The 18,305-nt window shown below is 39.1% G+C and overlaps 1 protein-coding gene across 2 annotated transcripts in view; it reads right to left on the bottom strand.

Moving 5' to 3' along the window:
- Positions 1-15,079: 15,079 nt before the first annotated feature.
- The window catches only part of LOC101746792 (homeobox protein Nkx-6.2), a 79,750-nt gene continuing 76,524 nt past the window's right edge, over positions 15,080-18,305 (bottom strand). For both annotated transcript variants that reach the window (XM_012697596.4, XM_004923260.5), the window contains exon 3: positions 15,080-18,232. In XM_012697596.4, the coding sequence (XP_012553050.1) occupies positions 18,017-18,232 (216 nt within the window). In that variant the 3' untranslated portion in view covers positions 15,080-18,016. The remainder of the gene's footprint in view (positions 18,233-18,305) is intronic.

Below are 18,305 nucleotides of genomic sequence, written 5' to 3'. Positions count from 1 at the left end.
GACTTCAGCAATACCAGGGGCAGAGCCAAGCCGCTGCCTACCTAATTGTGTTGTTATTAGTGCCTAAGGCCCAAAAACCACTGAGTTTCTCGTCGGATCTTCTCAGAGAATCGCGTTTCCGATGTAAATGCAATATTTTATATTAATTCCGTTCGAAATACTGCTACTTGGATACACATTCGAAATCACAAACCTCCTTTGCCTTTTCCACAGTTGAGTAAAAACACTGTTGACATAAAATGAGTTTGAAACCGTATGTCTGTCACGATCAAACCTTTGAACCACTGTTAAGGGTAAGCTCTTGATTTATAGTATCCGACGCTCGTGACTTTCACAATTTAATATACAGCTTTCAGCGTAATACGGCATAGTAAAGGGCTTGCATAATTTTACATTGAACATTTTTAATTTCGTTCCAGAAGTTGTACCTTCGAATAGGGGTTACTTTTTCTTAACTGTTTGTCAGTCTCTTCAATATCAAATCCTACTAATCTATACATATAAATAAAATTGGAGTGTCTGTTTGTAATATTGTAATATTGATGAGACTTTCACTAATAGATAGCTGATAATATAAGGAGTAACTTAGGCTACTTTTTTAAGACTAGCTTCGCCCCGCGGCATCACCTGCAGTTATTGTCGTACCGCGCGCAAAATGGCGGGCTTCGCCTATCAATAATAAAATTTAATGTTTCCAAAGCGAAGCGAGGGCGGGTCGCTAGTATTAAGTAAAACTGTATGAAGTGTCCCATGTTACTCACAGCAGAAAACGTATTGTTAATGTAGAGAACCTATTTATCTAAGGAAGCAAAGCAGTACTTTTCAGAGTCTGACGTAGCGATATTTTGACAGACTTGTCCGTCACGAGAACGACTTTGTATGTTTGTTTAGTTTACAAAGCAAGAGAATCTCCAATGGCTTGAAATAACTATGACAACTGTCAAAAATGCACAACAGGAATGCAAACTTTAAAATAATATGTATCTTACTCAACACTGACAGAAATTGCTAAAGCTATTGGAAAATAATGATCATCAAAGGAGGTTATCAAATGATATGATTCTCCTAAAAACCCAATAATAATTTATTTTTTTATTTTTTTATTGCCCTTGTAGGCAGACGAGCATACGGCCTACCTGATGGTGAGTGGTTACCGTCACCCATGGACTTCAGCAATGCCAGGGGCAGAGCCAAGCCGCTGCCTACCGCTTAATACTCTCCACAAGCCTCGTTTGAAGAAGGACATGTCATAGCGCTCACTTTACTTGATAGAAATATCTGGAAATATGGTTAAATGTAATATCTTAATACCATAAATGTAATACCTTCGCTGCCCACGTCCTTACGGATCCATCAGGTCCAATAACCTTTGCATTAGACGCCTTCAGCTCTAACACTAGGAGCAGGCTTAAGGAATCTGGTAGCCGTGCAACCTAACCCATGCATCAGCTCGCTGAGTTTCTCGCCGGATCTTTTCAGCGGTTCGCGATTCCGGTCCGGTAGTAGTTTCATTCGCGAAGCAACTGCTCTTGAGTTGTTAGGTCTCCTTCGGAGGCGCTCGGGCAGCTGTTAGCTAAATCCCACCCCTCCTGGCTGAGCCCTTGCTCGCCCACCTGTCCTGGTGAAACTGGAAAGGCATCAGGGCCACCAATAATTCTTCAATCATAAAAAAAACTTCGCTGCAAACTCTATCAGCCAACTATTTTTGTTTGTCGTCAACCTTTTGTTCTTCTCGCATTACGATATCGTATCGTTTTCTGTAAATCCCTGTGTCCAGAGAAATCAGTACGTACCTCCGTCATTTACATGTAATAAAAAGTCGTATTAAATCGTCAGTGATTAATGTACGATCGTATGAAGATCGTTAAACGTGTTATTTATTGCATTTTAAAATGTTTTAATGTCTGTACGTTATCGTGCCTGTGTTTTATATTGTCTCGAGATTTTTGAAGTTCTGTGATCGATATCGTCTAGATTGAGACGTGAAAAACAAAAAAGCGATTCTCCAGGACTAATTCTTACTTAAATGTCATCTTTGCGTATCAATGTATTGTGAGTCTGATACACCCTCCCCCCCCCCCCCCACAGAAGTGTTTGTATGCTCTGCTTTGAAAGTTGGATGTTCCAAAGCAATTGAAGCAAGTCTTGTTAAGTCACCACGTCTTGACTTGAGACGAAAGGTATTTTTTTTTCCTACCTAAGCTGAGAGCCTTGAGAGGCTATATCAGCGTAGCCTTAACTCACGGGGCTCAAACCTGATGACGTTACTAACACGAACCCTAGCAAGAGCCGTGCTTCGCAGAATCTACCACCGGATCGGAAACGCGACCCGCTGAGAACATACGTCGAGAAACTCAATGGGCTGTGTCTGAGGGTAAAGGTAATGAATGAAATTTCTACTCCTCAAATCAAACACGTCATAGGGTCCTAGGAGTCGAAGAGTGGTTCCGCCATCCACGTCCTAACTAGTAAGTTGTTTCTTGATCGCTAACTGCGAAAAGTTACGTTTAGTTAGTTTCTAGTTTTTGGTTCAGTTAATTGTTATTTTACTGGTGGTAGGACCTCTTGTGAGGCCGCGCGGATGGATACCACCACCCTGCCTATTTTTGCCGTGAAGCAGTAATGCGTTTCGGTTTGAAGGTTGGGACGGCCGTTGTAACTATACTGAGACCTTAGAACTTATATCTCAAGGTGGGTGGCGCATTCACGTTGTGGATGTCTATGGGCTCCAGTAACCACTTAGCTATAATAATAAAAAATCCTTTACTCCTTGCCAAAAAGCTTAGGCAAGTATGTAATTAACAAAAAATTGCAGTACTTCGCAGTATTCAAATTTCACTACTACTCTGTTGAACTTTTCAGCTTCTTTGTTCCCAAATGTAAACAAGAATGTCCATATAGAGAGAGTATGGAGAATATATCAGTTTGTGTGTTCGGATAGCCATCACTGATAAGATAAACACACTTAATTAATTTGGGTATAAAATTAATCGTTTTTTTTTACTATTAATCCATTTTTATTTTCACCATTTATGTGCGTTGATGGAAAAACACTATTTAATGAGGTTAAGTAATCTCCGTCTTTACTTTATTAATTTTACAATCACCGACGTTTCTTAGACTTACAATTGTCGTGGCGTGACGGCAAGTCGCAGGTCGTAATTGTCGAGCTTTTAGAAATGAAAACATTTAGCTCAAAGCTTTTGGAATTTTCTGAATATCATAAACTAGCGGCCCGCCCCGGCTTCGCTTGGGTAGTAGCGCACGCGATGTAAAGAATTTTAGGCAATATCTTAACATTGAAGTTTTAGTAATCATGCTTAATTTTTTAATATAATAAATATAGTCTATGTCGCCCGGAGATAGTGTAGCTTGCCAAAGGTGAAATTTTTTTGAAATCGGTGCAGTAGTTTCGGAGCCAATTGAATATAAACAAACAATCAAATCTTTCTGCTTTATAATATTAGTATAAATGAACGTTTCCTTTTTTTTTGTTTGTGTGTTGTTTCATTACATGATTATCTGTGATTATGATGATATATAGTGATTACAGCACTAAGATATTACATCCGACCTTATGCGTGTGTCGTTCGCGGCGGGTATTTTATTGTATTTTCATATCTCGTAGGAATGAAAAAATATAATTATAAAATTTAAATTAAGTGCTTTGTTTATTTATTTCGTAACTCGATAAAAAAATTGCCATTTAGGCGGTGACTTTTCGGGTATTATATTCCTTTTCATCGAGTTACAAATCGTCCCGAGGCTGAGATATTTTAGGGATTAGGAAAGCGAACAGATTTAGAGATTGACTGAGCAACTTTTTACTTCAGAAAAGCGAAGTGTTTCACTCTTTCTGACTTGAAAATGTAACGCAGGTGAAGCCGAGGGGCACGGTGACAACAAAGATAGTTGACATGATCTTAAAAGAAAATCAAACACAGAAGAGGATCCTTTGTCTTTCAATTTTCAAGAACTAGCACCTTTACTTATCTCGCACGAGATCATTATACTTACGAGCTTCATATAAATCCTTCTGTGTAATATAATCAAAAATAAATTCTAACCTCATATTAATCAAGGATGAGATATAAAAATACAAGAAGAATATGATTGCCAATTCGATGCTTAACAACCGCCCGATGGCGCTGTAAATGTAATCAACTGAAATCGCTACATAAAAATGGGAAGGTTCATTTGTTTGTTGTTTTTAAATACAAACTGACATCACGAGCATGACTTTTTATTTATTTATTGCTTAGATGTCCACGCTCACAGCCCACTTGGTGTTCAGTGCTTACTAGAGCCAACAGATATCTACAACGTAAATGCGACACCCACCTTGAGATATAAGTTCTAAGGTCTTATAGTATAGTTACAACGGCTGCCCCATCCTTCAAACCCAAACGCATTACTGTTTCACGGTAGAAATAGGCAGGGTGGTGGTACCTACCCGTGCTGACTCACAAGAAGTCCTACCACTGGAGACAGAACTACTTACAGAGACAGAATGTTTTCTAAGAGTCAAACTGCTAAGCATGGTTAGTGCCGTGGTGTCGTCTCGTGGTCTCACGGCATGAGACACCAGTACAACTGCGGGTTCTAAATAATTAATTTGAAATTACAACGAGAGAAGCAAGTTTTACAGCTTGTGCAGACCGCGTCATAAAGTGAGGCGTCAGTATTGAATGATCGCAATAAGGGTATAATAATAATAATTCGCGATAGGTAGCGAACATTATTTTGTGCCCCTCGTAATTACAAGCCCTTCAGAAAACGTGTTTAAGTTATTTTAATTGGACGCGAGGGCTTTGTTGTTATTCTTTAGGACTACCTGTTAAATTCTCGAAATCTTAACTCAGACGTTAGATGAATTTTAAGCCTTTTTAGGAATTGAAATCTGTAACTACATAAACAATTATCATCCCTCTCCCCCCGATATTCGTTCGACTATTCGGCGATAGATGGCGTTACTCTTAACGGCGTAACAATAGTTTCCATCATGAGGAAATAACATCATGTACATAGATCGGAATTACCTGTGTTGTAGCTCCTAGTGGTGGGGCGACACCATATTACCCACATATATCGGCCTTGAAGCAGTCACGCGTTCGTATTTGAAGGAGGAGACAGTCGTAAAATTGCATCACAATAAGTAATGACATAATTATCGCACCGAAATTTAATTAGAGTTTAGTTAACGCCATACACACAAAGCAACTAAAATGGAGAATTTAAAAGTCTGTATCGTCACCCCGTTTGACAGCTGTCACATTGACGTTACTTGTCACCGCTATTTTTCATATTTTCACAGTGAATGGCAGCGTACCCGTTATGGTGGCTATTGGTTTTGCTGTTTAACTCTAGCGGGATCGTGGGCTCTTAAACATCTCTCTAACCAATGTGGCCACTATTATTATAATTAAATGAAAATTTATTACAATTGTATTATAATTAAATGCTCTAGACTCTTTGAGCAGCCCTGTACAGATTTTTCCTTTTTCTGATTTTAAAGAAATCGTTTCTAATCTCAATAACTTGTTAGAGCTATGGCTCGTCAGGGGTTTTATTATCCTCTCCCAATTAGCTTGCGTTAGCGAACTACTTAATTTTAAAGTCTATCCTCATTTAATAACAACGGCGATTGCTCTACTAAATTTGATTTGAACCCACTTCGACTATTAATACATATATACCTAAAGGTATGTTTACATTACTGTCCGGTCACTGAAAGAAGGCGTTCCTGGCAGGCCTGGCAGGACACATGGCGTCCATGGCTAGGCTTTTACTGGTGGTAGGGCCTCTTGTGAGTCCGCACGGGTAGGTACCACCACCCTGCCTAACCACTCCAGTAACCACTTAACACCAGGTGAGCTGTGAGCTCGTCCACCCATCTAAGCAATAAAAAAAAAAGTTCGAACAAAAGAAGCGGCCTCGAGGTGGTGCAAGTTTGCGGTTTCAAAGATGTTAATTGTTTGCCCTGCTAACAAATGACTTTTGGCAGCGGCTTGGCTCAGCCCTTGGCATTGCTGATGTCCATGAGCGATGGTAAGCATCAGACGGGCCCTATGCTCGTCTGCTTACGAGGGCAATGAAAAAAAAGATTGTAATTATGAAATAAATCACTATATCAACTGAGTTGAATGCTACATTTGCTAAATTTGGTGTTAGATCGATTGCGTTCCCTCGGCACCCGGACAGTACCTAATCCATAAGTAGTATATTATATTATTAGTATAAACTGGTGGTAGGACCTCTTGGGAGTCCGCACGGGTAGGTACCACCGCCCTGCCTATTTCTGCCGTGAAGCAGTAAGTAATGCGTTTCGGTCTGAAGGGTAGGGCAGCCGTTGTAACTATACTGAGATCTTAGAACTTATATCTCAAGGTGGGTGTCGCATTTACGTTGTAGATGTCTATGGGCTCCAGTAACCACTTGACACCAGGTGGGCTGTGAGCTCGTCCATCCATCTAAGCAATAAAAATAAAAAATAAACTCAAGAACGATATTACCAAATAATGGTCTATCTGGCTTCACTTGGTATTGCAGCTGCTAATTCTTTATATCCTCTTATCTCAGCTACTTTTCCCACTAATTCGTGGCTTGAGTAAGTAATGGTAGCAGGGCGGCGCTCTTGCTATGGTTAGTGTTAGCGACGTCCTTAGGTTTGAGCCCCGTGACCTTTACTTGTTAAGTTACGCCGACATAGCATCTCAAGGCTATCAGCCAAGGTAGGAAGAAAAGGATAACGCGCTTACACGACTAGGGCATCCTCCTCTGTATTTCTGCCAAGATTCAATTTTGAGGTGCGGTTTATGGCGTGGAGAACCGCTTCGATAATACAGGCTTTGACCTCATTGTCTCAAAATAGGTGGAAGCGTTCACTCATGTTCATAAATAAAAGAAGATGATCTGTTTACAAATATTTTGTGATATTTAAAATTTGTATGCTACATATGTAAATTTGATAACATTTTGTTTTGTCTATAATCTACATCATTAAATCGATCTATCAAACGCCCACCTTCGAAACCTTAAAACAATATAACCACAACAACAATAAGGCATGTTTGTTACGAAAGAATATAAAACAAAAAACATTTGATTGGATATAAAAGCGTAACAATAAAGACATCAAATAAAACGCGATTGATTAGGGACTGGCGTTTGAAACAAAGGGCGATAAACGTTAATCAACCGGTGACAGGTTACGTCAATCTGACAGCTGTCAAACGAGGTGGACAATACCGAACCTTGGATTCTACGTTTTAGTTGGGTTTTTGTGTGGCATTACGATATAAACTATTCATTAAAAATATCGATATTTATATAATTAGGGTCTATTATATTGTGATACTGTTAAGAGTTCAGATTGGTACTCTTATTAATAAATACGGTGCTACCTAGGAAAACCTAAGATTGAAATCAATCTTTTTAAAAGATTTATAGATAGGCAGATAGGTTTTCAGTCCACCTGCTGTAAGTGGCTGACTCCATAGGCTCCACAAGGGTACCACTCACCACGAAGCATAAGTAGGAGGGCTTGATTTGATATACAAAGCTTTCCCACATTAAAACCTTTTTTCCTTTTTTTCTGGCTTTTGTTACTTAGATTAAAGTACAATTTTGCCAACTTCGGGTAGTGGAGGTATCAACATAATTATGCTAGGACATTTACATAACATTTACAGGCATGAACTGAAAATAGAGTTACCTATTTAGTCATTAAAACCTTAAACGCTAAGCAACTTCACGAATATCCAGATTTCATTTTTATTATACAACTAGCGACCCGCCCTCGCTTCGCTTCGGAAACATTAAAACACACATGAAACAAAAAAAATAAAATTTTTTTTTTTTTTAAAAAGTAGCCTATGTTCATCAGGGACAATGTCGGCTTCTAATGGAAAAAGAATTTGTCAAATCGGTCCAGTAGTTTCGGAGCCTATTCGAAACAAACAAACAAACAAATCTTTCCTCTTTATAATATTAGTATAGATGTTGTTTATTCGTTATACAAGTCATGGGTAGTAAAAACGTATTAGATATCTTTTTAAATCTTAGGTGACTGAACTAGCTTTCAGACCATCTGGTGCTAAGTGGTTAACGAGGTTCATAAATTTTAATGTCACAACGTGAATGTTTGCACCTTAAGACATTAGGTCGGTTCACGTCATTTCGGATCCTCCCGATCCACTAACGGTGCTTTCAGGTACCCCAAGCACCGGTCATTGTTTTCGTCGAACCCGTCGCTTGTGATGAAAGGCTCGGCGAGTAAATTAACCCATAGACACAGCCCACTGAGTTTCTCGCCGGATCTTCTCAGTGGATCGCGTTTCCGATCCGGTGGTAGAATCTGGGAAGCACGGCTTTTGCTAGGGCTCGTGTTAGCAACATCGTCAGGTTTGAGCCCCGTGAGCTCACCTACTGGTTAAGGTTACGCTGATACGGTCTCTCTAGAGTCTAGACCATCAGCTTAGGTAGGAAAAAAGGTGGTAGTCTCAATGGTATTGCATAGCAGTTACTTCACCCTTACAAACCAAAATCGCGGTAAGGTGGACAATCGTACCTACTCGTGCGAATCTATATTTTTTCTCTCTCTCTCTTTCTCTCTTTGAGTGAATAATCCTCAATGTTAAGGGTCGTGGCCTCCTTTATTAACTTTCTCCTGGATTAACCTACTATTTATACACACACGATGCTATTCTTTATGTTTTGTTTGAAGTTGACTGCTATTGCCATTGACAGGATTATCAAATCAAATCAAATCAAATCAAAAAAGTTTTATTCAACATAAATGAAAGTACATACTTGTTGAACGTCAAAAGAACTACCGCCAATTATTATTTCTTGACGTAGTTTAACAAATTTTCTCATCATCTTCATGTCCTTCGATGGTTTCGCAGCAGCCTGTCAATGATGTCTCGATCTTCGACGGTGTGCATTGAGGACATCGTCTAAAGCCAGTGGATTATTTTTTCACAGTGGCGATAAAATATTTTTTATTAATTATTGGTCAGCGCCGATGTGGGTGAATGTGTAAATCAAACGCTCGGACGGACGGACACGCGGTAAATCAAGCCGGACGTGAATCACTCAGGCATCGGTGTAAATGCTGTTGAATTATTTCGTGTCGTTCACGGCCGTATTCTGTATAAAGGTTTTATTTCTTGAATCGATTCATAAGATTACGAAACAACAGATGAATCGATTTTTTTTAATGTCCGCCGCGTAAGTCCGCGAAATTACCGTTTTGTAAGTGTATTTAAAATCTATACTAATCTATAATTTTACAGTGGTTTTTACGGATGCTCCGTTATAACTACTGAATCATGCATCCGATTGACTTGAAACTTGGTATCCATGTAGAAAATACATGGAGTTTATGGATAGGTAATCTTGGTATGAGTGTTGGACTCTGCCTACGCCAGTTGCGGGGGCGTTAATGATGAGAATGATTGTGGGGGTGAAAAATAATAATGTTAATTTTAAATGCCCAGCGAAGCGGACGGGTATAGCTAGTATACGTATAAACTTAGTCATTTTTTATAAATATTTTTGATTCTATCAATCAACATATTCTCCATCTTGGAGACGTCAGGTGTACGGGAGCCAATAAGCTCTTCAAAATGATCACTTCATTGGTAAATAAATGCCTATTATTTCGTGAACACTTTTTCGGCTTGGTAGAGAGGTCACAGCTCTATCATCAGTGCAGTTACCTCGATGCTTTTGTCTTTCTTTTTTTTTTTCAATATGGCAATTGGCTTCTTGCGATGCCATTGTTGCCAGTGTTGAATAAATAAAAATCTGAAATTTTTATATCTATAAATGCGTTCTATGAAAACGGAGTGGAATGAAATGAAGTGAATTAAATAGAGAGATGAGATGAGACGAAATGAAATAACATCCCAGTAAAATGATGGGAGTTTCATTAGACTTCAGTGGGTTTTTTGGAAGAATCTTTTGGAGAAACACATGCTAACAGGTTAATAAGACATCATAAATATATGTTTACACTTGAACAAACACTAAATGCCTATGGCATTAAGTCCGCCTTTATACTTTCTAGTATAAGAAGTTATAAATAAAATAAAATAAATAAAATAAAATAACAAAATAAAACAATTCACACAACTTCGATAAATATATTATCGCCAAAAATCTACTTTTTTCTTTCTTTTCTTTTCATTCTTTAAAATACAATATATTACTATAGAGCTTATTATTGAAAAACAAAATCGGAAAAATCGAATTATTTACTATCGATTTTAAAATCGATTCATATAGGATATGGCGCTGTCACAGTGTGTGGCCACAGCATTGCCGTGGTAAATAAAGCGAGCCTATTTCTTATATCGTAAATCGGCGTAGGCTAGTTTTATTCTTTATTTTTTATATTCGTATTTATTGACATCGCCCGCGCACACGGCTCCAATTAGTTCGACGCATTTCATAATTATTCATAAGTATCGATGATTTCATTTTATTATATTTTTCGCTGAATTATTTGAAAGAAATACAAAACGTGTTTTTGTTATTAGTTGAGGTTGCTTTTCAGATCTAGTTTACATAATGGCTAGTTATATGCTTTGAGATATAACTAAACACATGAATAAGGTTACGTCTCGAGTCAAACGGCTGATGCAGGAGCCACTCGATGAGTGTAGTGTGGCGGTAGCCATCACAGAACACAAGATATTTGACAGATGCCTGAATCTCGCTTACGACATTTTCAAGATGAGCTCGCATATATGTATACAAGTTCCGAACAACAACATTTGGACCGTCGGTCTACCGAGCAAATATCACTCGCTCGGTGGAAGATCTTCCCTAGATGTAGAGTTCTCTTACCGGTCAAATATGTGGCGGAACAGAGGAAGATGGGGAAACGTCATCCAGAGAAGGATAATGGGAGGAGATGGTCACGACCCTTAGACACGAGGAATGCGACTCAGGGGCGAAGATGTGGCGAAATAGATTGACGATTTCACGAGCTGTTACCCGATGGTACTCATATCTAGGGTTAATTATAAATTATAATCCCAACATTATTTAAACAAAAACTCATATGCTCGAGGTATACAATGATTGAGCATATAAGTTTCTGAGCAGTAAGGTCCTACTTTAGTTATTGGTGGGGATTGTGGGGCGATTTTTTGTCTCGTTCCTGCAACGCAAGTACAGTAGAGTTATAGAGTCTCTTTAAGAAACAATTCTAATGATGTTCCCTGCATGGTGTTAAGTTATATTGTTATTTCTATATTTTTTAATTAAATTAAGTATTGTACTCGACGGCAATCGTCTGCAGTTAGAGCAGTTTTTTAAAAAAAAACAAGTTTATGTATTTTTTGAATATTGCACTAGTATTTGGCTTCCACATAATCTTCATGCTTCACCGCTTCACTATCTAAGCAGGATCCAAGCATGGCACTGTCAGGAGACACTGGAACTCTCTTTAATATTAAAACGGCTTACACTACTAGTGCGAATTACGAAGTACATCCACGTGTTGAACTGAATCACGAAACGCGATATGAGGTATGAACGGATTAGAGCATACCATAAAAGCAAACCACAGAGCTACAGTAACCAAGACTAGCATCAACCCATCTCTTCTTGTGGGTGACGTCTATGTTACTAAAAAAATCACTAGAGCTTAGACAACAGCGTTCTTTAATTAAATTAGTGGTGGTAGGACGTCTTGTGAGTCCGCATGGATAGGTACCACCACCCTACGTATTTGTGCCGTAAAGCAGTAATGCGTTTTGGTTTTGAGGGCGGGGCAGCCGTTGTAATGTTAAAAGTGATTCCCTAGCAGCGGGCGGCGGTATTTACGTTGTAGATATCTGTAACCACTTAACACTAGATGGGCCGTGAGCTAGTCCAACCATCTAAGCAATAAAATTCTACAAGCGCATTGCGATCAACTTGAGCAGTGGGATAGTCGGTGCAAAATAAAGTTGTTTATTTTTATTTTTTATCGCTTAGATGGATGGACTAGCTCACAGCCCACCTGGTGTTAAGTGGTTACTGGAGTCTATTGACATCTACAACGTAAATGCGCCACCCACCTCGAGATATAAGTTCTAAGGTCTCAGTATAATTACAACAGCTACCCCATCCTTCGAACCGAAACGCATTACTGCTTCACGGCGGAAAATAGGCAGGGCGGTGGTACCTACCCGCGCGGACTCACAAGAGGTCCTACCACCAGTGATTACGCAAATTACAATTTTGCGGGTTTGATTTTCATTACACGACGTTATTCCTTCACCGTGGAAGTCAATCGTGAACATTTATTGAGTACGTATTTCATTAGAAAAATTGGTACCCGTCTGCGGGATTCGAACACCGGTGCATCGCTACATACGAATGCACCGGACGTCTTATCTTTTAGGCCACGACGACTTTATTACTATTATGGCCTTATATCACAAGGTAGGTATGTCATTTGAGTTGTCACATCTATAGGCTCCGATCACCACTTAATAACAGGCGAACCGTGAGCTCGTTGACCCATCTATAGAATAAATAAATATAAAACGAAATATAAATTTATGAATGCCACAAGCAATTAGTTCGAACCTCATCAGTAATTGAATGTAGGTTTCCGTTTATTCTAAGCTAGTAGTTAATTCTGCACATTTATTATGATATATATTATTATTGTATATTATGTAACTAGACTCCAAAATCACTGAAAAAATGACCCGTAACTAAACCGACAAGTCAACAGATGAATTGAACACGAAAAATCCGACCAAATTGTGTACGAAGTTATAAATCAGGTAGTCTTTCTTCGTTCCCTCTAAATCCACGGGAGCGCGTCCGCATCACACCCTCAGCGGACGGCGTTACACACTCAGCCTCGTTTTAAAACGGAGACATAAATAAAAGGTAGACACCGGCACCTTATCGCCGCTGCAAATGAAAGAACCCCCCCCTAGACAACCCGCCAAACCGATGCTTTACACTCATACCGTATATAAATACAACTTCCACTCTCATTAAACTGAAAAGTGCACCTTATGTGCTCACTTTAGAGTTTCGTTTTGTTCGCCGTTGATATCGGTTACCATGGTGACGGGAGTCGCGATTCTTGCACGCCTCCTCCGGTGCCCTCTTGTTTTTGTGATAGTTTTCAATGTATGTAGTTACGGGTCGCCAGTTACATTCGCAATGGGCGCAGTTATAATGTTTTTAGTGCATCGATTGTTTTGATGAAGTTTATCGATTTCGATGCTACAGCTTGGTTGGGACACTATTTTGCGTTCATTCGTTGCTTAACATGTTGTTTATGAGATTTACAGTAATCATGAGTAGGCGAAATGAAAATTTCCCGACCGCAACACGGGACATCTCCGTCGCAGCTTCATATAAATAGTTTATGGTCTTTTTCAGTGACTGTGCACGCGTCATAAAGTAAACAATTAGTTTTACTTAGACCACTTCTATTAATAACTTAGAGTTCATTGGTAAAATATTTAACTGAAAAACACAGATTACTTTCAGGGCATATCCCTTACCCACGCAGGATAACGTGAATGACTCCATTTTCTTTGAGACTTAATTGCGTGAGTCGTTAGAGCACCGTGGTATATAAGGAACGCATATCTTCACTACGACTTAAATATAGCAGCGATACGTAAGTATCTAAAGGAAGCGTCAGAACGTTACTATGAAAAAGCGGCGCGACACGATACCCTCTTATCGTGGCCGCCGCTATTTATATATCCGACACAGAAAGACATATGTCTTGTCGGATCCGCCAGATACACTCTCGGTGCTTTTAAGCACCGGTCACCGTCCTCATTGAACTTGTCGAACACGACGAAGACTCCGACGAGCGAATTAGCCCATAGACACTACCGACTGTGGTTCTCGTCGGATCTTCTCAGTGGGTCGCAATTCCGATCCGGTGATAGATTCTGTGAAGCATTTCTCTTGCTAGGGCCAGTGTTAGGAAATTCTCTCAGGTTGAGCCCGTAAGCTCATCTATCACCCTAGACCACCAGCGAATAGGTAGGGAAAAAACTCAATATTCAGCTGTTTTGTATAAGTTTTTTTAAGTATAAGTATTTAAATATTTTTAAACAATTAATTCCCTATAATAATAAAATCTTAAGGGATACAATTCTCAATCTAGGAGACATGGAGTCACTATTCCTGTTTCTAATGCACTGCGTAGAATAGATTTCTAAGCTTAAAATCAATACAATTTCCGGTCTACGAAAAGTTCTAGTCTTTGTGTTTTGTATCTGATTTTCAATAATTTTCTTTATTTACTTACTTTCTTTACTTAGAGTTTATCTCTACTACCCGGGATTGTTCCATTTATCTACATGGAATTTCCCGAGATTATTTTTGCCACGTTACTTTCGGATTTCCTCACCCTTATGTATTAAGCGCTTTTGTATGTCCTTCTTCTAACGGCGTATTCCGCTAGGCTTTGCTAGCGTCTTTAGGGGAAGGTTACTACTTACCATCAGGCGAACCGTAGGATGGTTTGCCTTTAATCTCATTAACAAAAGCCATTATTATGTTGCCAATCTATATATTAATACGTGAAGCAAAAACTTTGTATCCCTTTTTACGAAAATTGCGCGCACGGAGGAGTATGAAATTTTCCACACTTATAGAGAATATAGAGAAGAAGTGCACAATGCTAATTTTTTTTTTAAATAATGCATAAAAGGTACATTAAATCAATAAAGAAAACATTACACGCACTACATACCATGTATTTGACGCACACACGCATGCATACTATTTATTGTCAAACTTTTGTTCTTGACGTCTGTTGTCAAATTGAGATTAAGTATTGTTTGTCTTTGTTAATATTTTTTATAGTGTAGTCTTGGCGAAATTTGTGATTATAGAAGTATAAAATACAATCATAGTAGTGTACAAACTTACAGTTCCAATTAATTATAGTCGAATTTCGACTACTGCGGGACCTCTAGTTGGTTATTGATTTGCCAATTAAAAATAACGTTAGGCTGGTCTTAGCTGTGAGCCTAGTGGAAAATAGAACGGGGATCCATTTCGATAATGTCTCGAACAAAATTAAAGGCAGTTTGTTTTTTTTAAATATTTATTTACATTATCTCATTATCATTACACAATGTACATATTGCGCGGCAACGACTATCGACTAACAATAAAATGCGGTTTTGCTTATAAATATATTTACAATGCCAAAAACGTTATATGTATAATATATACAAAGCTATGATTTAATATTTTTCTGATGCATATTACATAATTACAAAACATAAGTGCGGGGGTCCGGCGCCACGTAGCAGCCCGTAACTACGTCGGCCAAATACTAGTACATCATACAGATATTATCTACTATCAGTTGTTCATAGATTTACGGTACATTTTTTTTTATTTTTTTTTATTGATTAGATGGGTGGACGAGCTCACAGCCCACCTGATGTTAAGTGGTTACTGGAGCTCATAGACATCACGCAAATGCGCCATCCACCTTGAGATATAAGTTCTAGGGTCTCAAGTATAGTTACAACGGCTGCCCCACCCTTCAAACCGAAACGCATTACTGCTTCACGGCAGAAATAGGCAGGGTGGAGGTACCCCCCCGCGCGGACTCACAAGAGGTCCTACCACCAGTTTGTCTTGTCCAGTCCGTGCCAGTTCTACGTGTCGAAAAACCTTTGTTCAGCAAAGATAATTATAAACTAAAAGATTGTCTGTGTTCTAACCGTTCGCTTAGATATTGGATTTATTAAAGCTTACACTTTTATTACTCTGTTTCTGACATGTGATTATAGCAAGGACATATTGAAGTAAAGCATGTTGGTTATTAAAACCAAAAAAACTTCTAATGTAATTTTACTTTTTCTGCATTGTTACTCCGTCTGAGTTCAGTGTGATTAGTGCGAATTTTCAATACCCCAATATGAATGCCACCTTTGGTCATGAAGTCGGAGCTCCAAAAGTGTTGTGCAAGGGCTGACCCACACATTATTAAAACCCTTGACTGCTTCGTAAAACCAGTCAGAGTGGTGGTAACTGCGCCTGCAGGCTTATAACGCGCCCTGTGGTGAGTAAATGACGTTTGGTAAACTGGTCAAATATATGATGACTCTCTCTCTTTTTAGCTCTTACATTTCCTGTTCATTTCTATTTGATAATTAGATACCACTGGTATACATAAACTTGAATGGAGTAAAAGAGGACAGTTCCTGAACTACGTCAGTTAATTTATTTATTTTTTATTTCATAAATTGTTACCGGAGCCCATAGACATCTTCAACGTAAATGCCGCCACCCACCTTGAGATATGAGTTCTAAGGTCTCAGTATAGCTAGAACGGCTGCCCCACTCTTCCAACCGAAACGCATTACTGCTTCACGGCAGAAATAAGCAGGGCGGTGGTACTTACCCGTGCGGACAAGAGGTCCTGTAACCAGTAAAAGTCTAACTTAAAACAATAATTAGGAAGTTCAATTCAATATCCAGTATAAAAAGTGCAGTCAATAAGGTGGCCACCACGGAGGGGCGTGGTTGTGGGTTATATTGCGTGTAGTGTTTATTTGTGTCAGTTTCAGGGGTTACCAACACAGTCTATATTTGTTACCAGGATCGGTTTCAATACAGGGCGCATAAACACGGTTGCGACTATCTGTACCCGCGCCCTCATGTTTCTAAATCTAACCTCTTATCGCTTAATAAAATACTGTTTGTTTGTTTGTTTGTTACTTTTGTTTCGTATTGCAAACTTCATCTATGTGCCTCAATTAACAGCTTGGAATTCCTCTATTGTGCTTCGATAGCAAAATTTAAATCAAAGATCTTTTTTTTTTTTTTTTTTATTGCTTAGCTGGGTGGACGATTTCACAGCCCACCTGGTGTTAAGTGGTTACTTAAGCCCATAGACATCTACGACATAAATGCGCCACCCACCTTGAGATATAAGTTCTAAGATCTCAGTATAGTTACAACGGCTGCCCCACCCTTCAAACCGAAACGCATTATTGCTTCACGACAGAAACAGACAGGGTGGTGGTGCCTACCCGCGCGGACTCACAAGAGGTCCTACCACCAGTAGTATCTTTAGTCAAAAACGTCGACACGTTATAACTAATATGTGTAAAAATCTAAATACAAATAATTTACTTAACTATCACATGACTATTTAATTATATTTACATTTACGAACTAATTTAGGTTCATGTCTCATCGATACATTATTTCGTTCTTTTAAATATATATTACACTTAGACGAAATGTTTTGTAAAAATTACACTTATATTGTTAAATTTTCTAGATACTATAGGTAATGTCATTGCGTAGTATTTTCTAGATACTATGTCATATTAGTAGGCCATAAATAATTTGAAATACAATGTCATGTATTGTAAAGTATAAACATATTACTATTAAAATTTGCATAGGTATTCGTTGTGTCTTTTGAATCTTTTTTTTACCAAAAGCATTAAGGTTGTAGTTTTGCAGCCAAACCTTAAAGTTAATAATGAAAGCGGAGTACCTTTAGAAAAATAAGTAATTTCAGATGTCAATGCATTTTTGTGTTCAATTCCATAAGCTAGCTTGCTTCATTCAGAGAATAATGAGAACCAGCCTGATGATATTTCACATGCGATCTTATGGCTCTGAATGTTTATATCGTACACTAAAAGTGATAATATGCGAAGTTGATAGGCTGCTGGCTATTGTCATCAACTGTAGAGTTGTCGCTGTTCCTACGGTCGCTGTCACCCTCACTGGCCGGCCTGACTCCATCACTGCTCCTCACCGCCCAGTTGGACAGGTCACACGGAGCCTCATCAGTTTCGGCACAGAATTGTCGCGGCACTAAGTACTCAGGATACGCGGTATTAAAGTAACAACTGTTATCGGCTTGTTCACTTGTGTTAAATTTCATTTGTCGATAATTACGCTCACTTTCGGCCTCGATATCGATAAGACCATTGTCTTTCACTTCACTATTGTCACAGGCGTCGTGCTTGGCGCCCGCAGCGAGTGATCACTGCCGGTGGTGAGGCAGTGGGTGGTGGCTGATGTGCTGGTGATGGAGATCGAGCCTCGGCCTCTTGGGTTCCTCCTCGTCGCTGCAGGGGTCGTTGTCGTGCGGCTCCTGGTCCTCGCACTCCTCGCCGAGTTCTTCTTGTTTGCGTTTAGCTGTCGCCATTTCGGCTGCGTGCTTTTTCCTCCATTTCGTCCTTCTGTTTTGGAACCAGACCTGCAGAAGAGGGTTTGAGGGTTAAATTGTGTGTTTCAACATTAACCTAATCTTACGTTACAGTACTTTACTT

This window comes from Bombyx mori, chromosome 7 (assembly GCF_030269925.1).
Source record: "Bombyx mori chromosome 7, ASM3026992v2".
Classification (NCBI taxonomy): Eukaryota; Metazoa; Arthropoda; class Insecta; order Lepidoptera; family Bombycidae; genus Bombyx; species Bombyx mori.
Note: the sequence above shows the minus strand (reverse complement) of the source record. Positions and strands in the feature narration are given on the sequence as shown.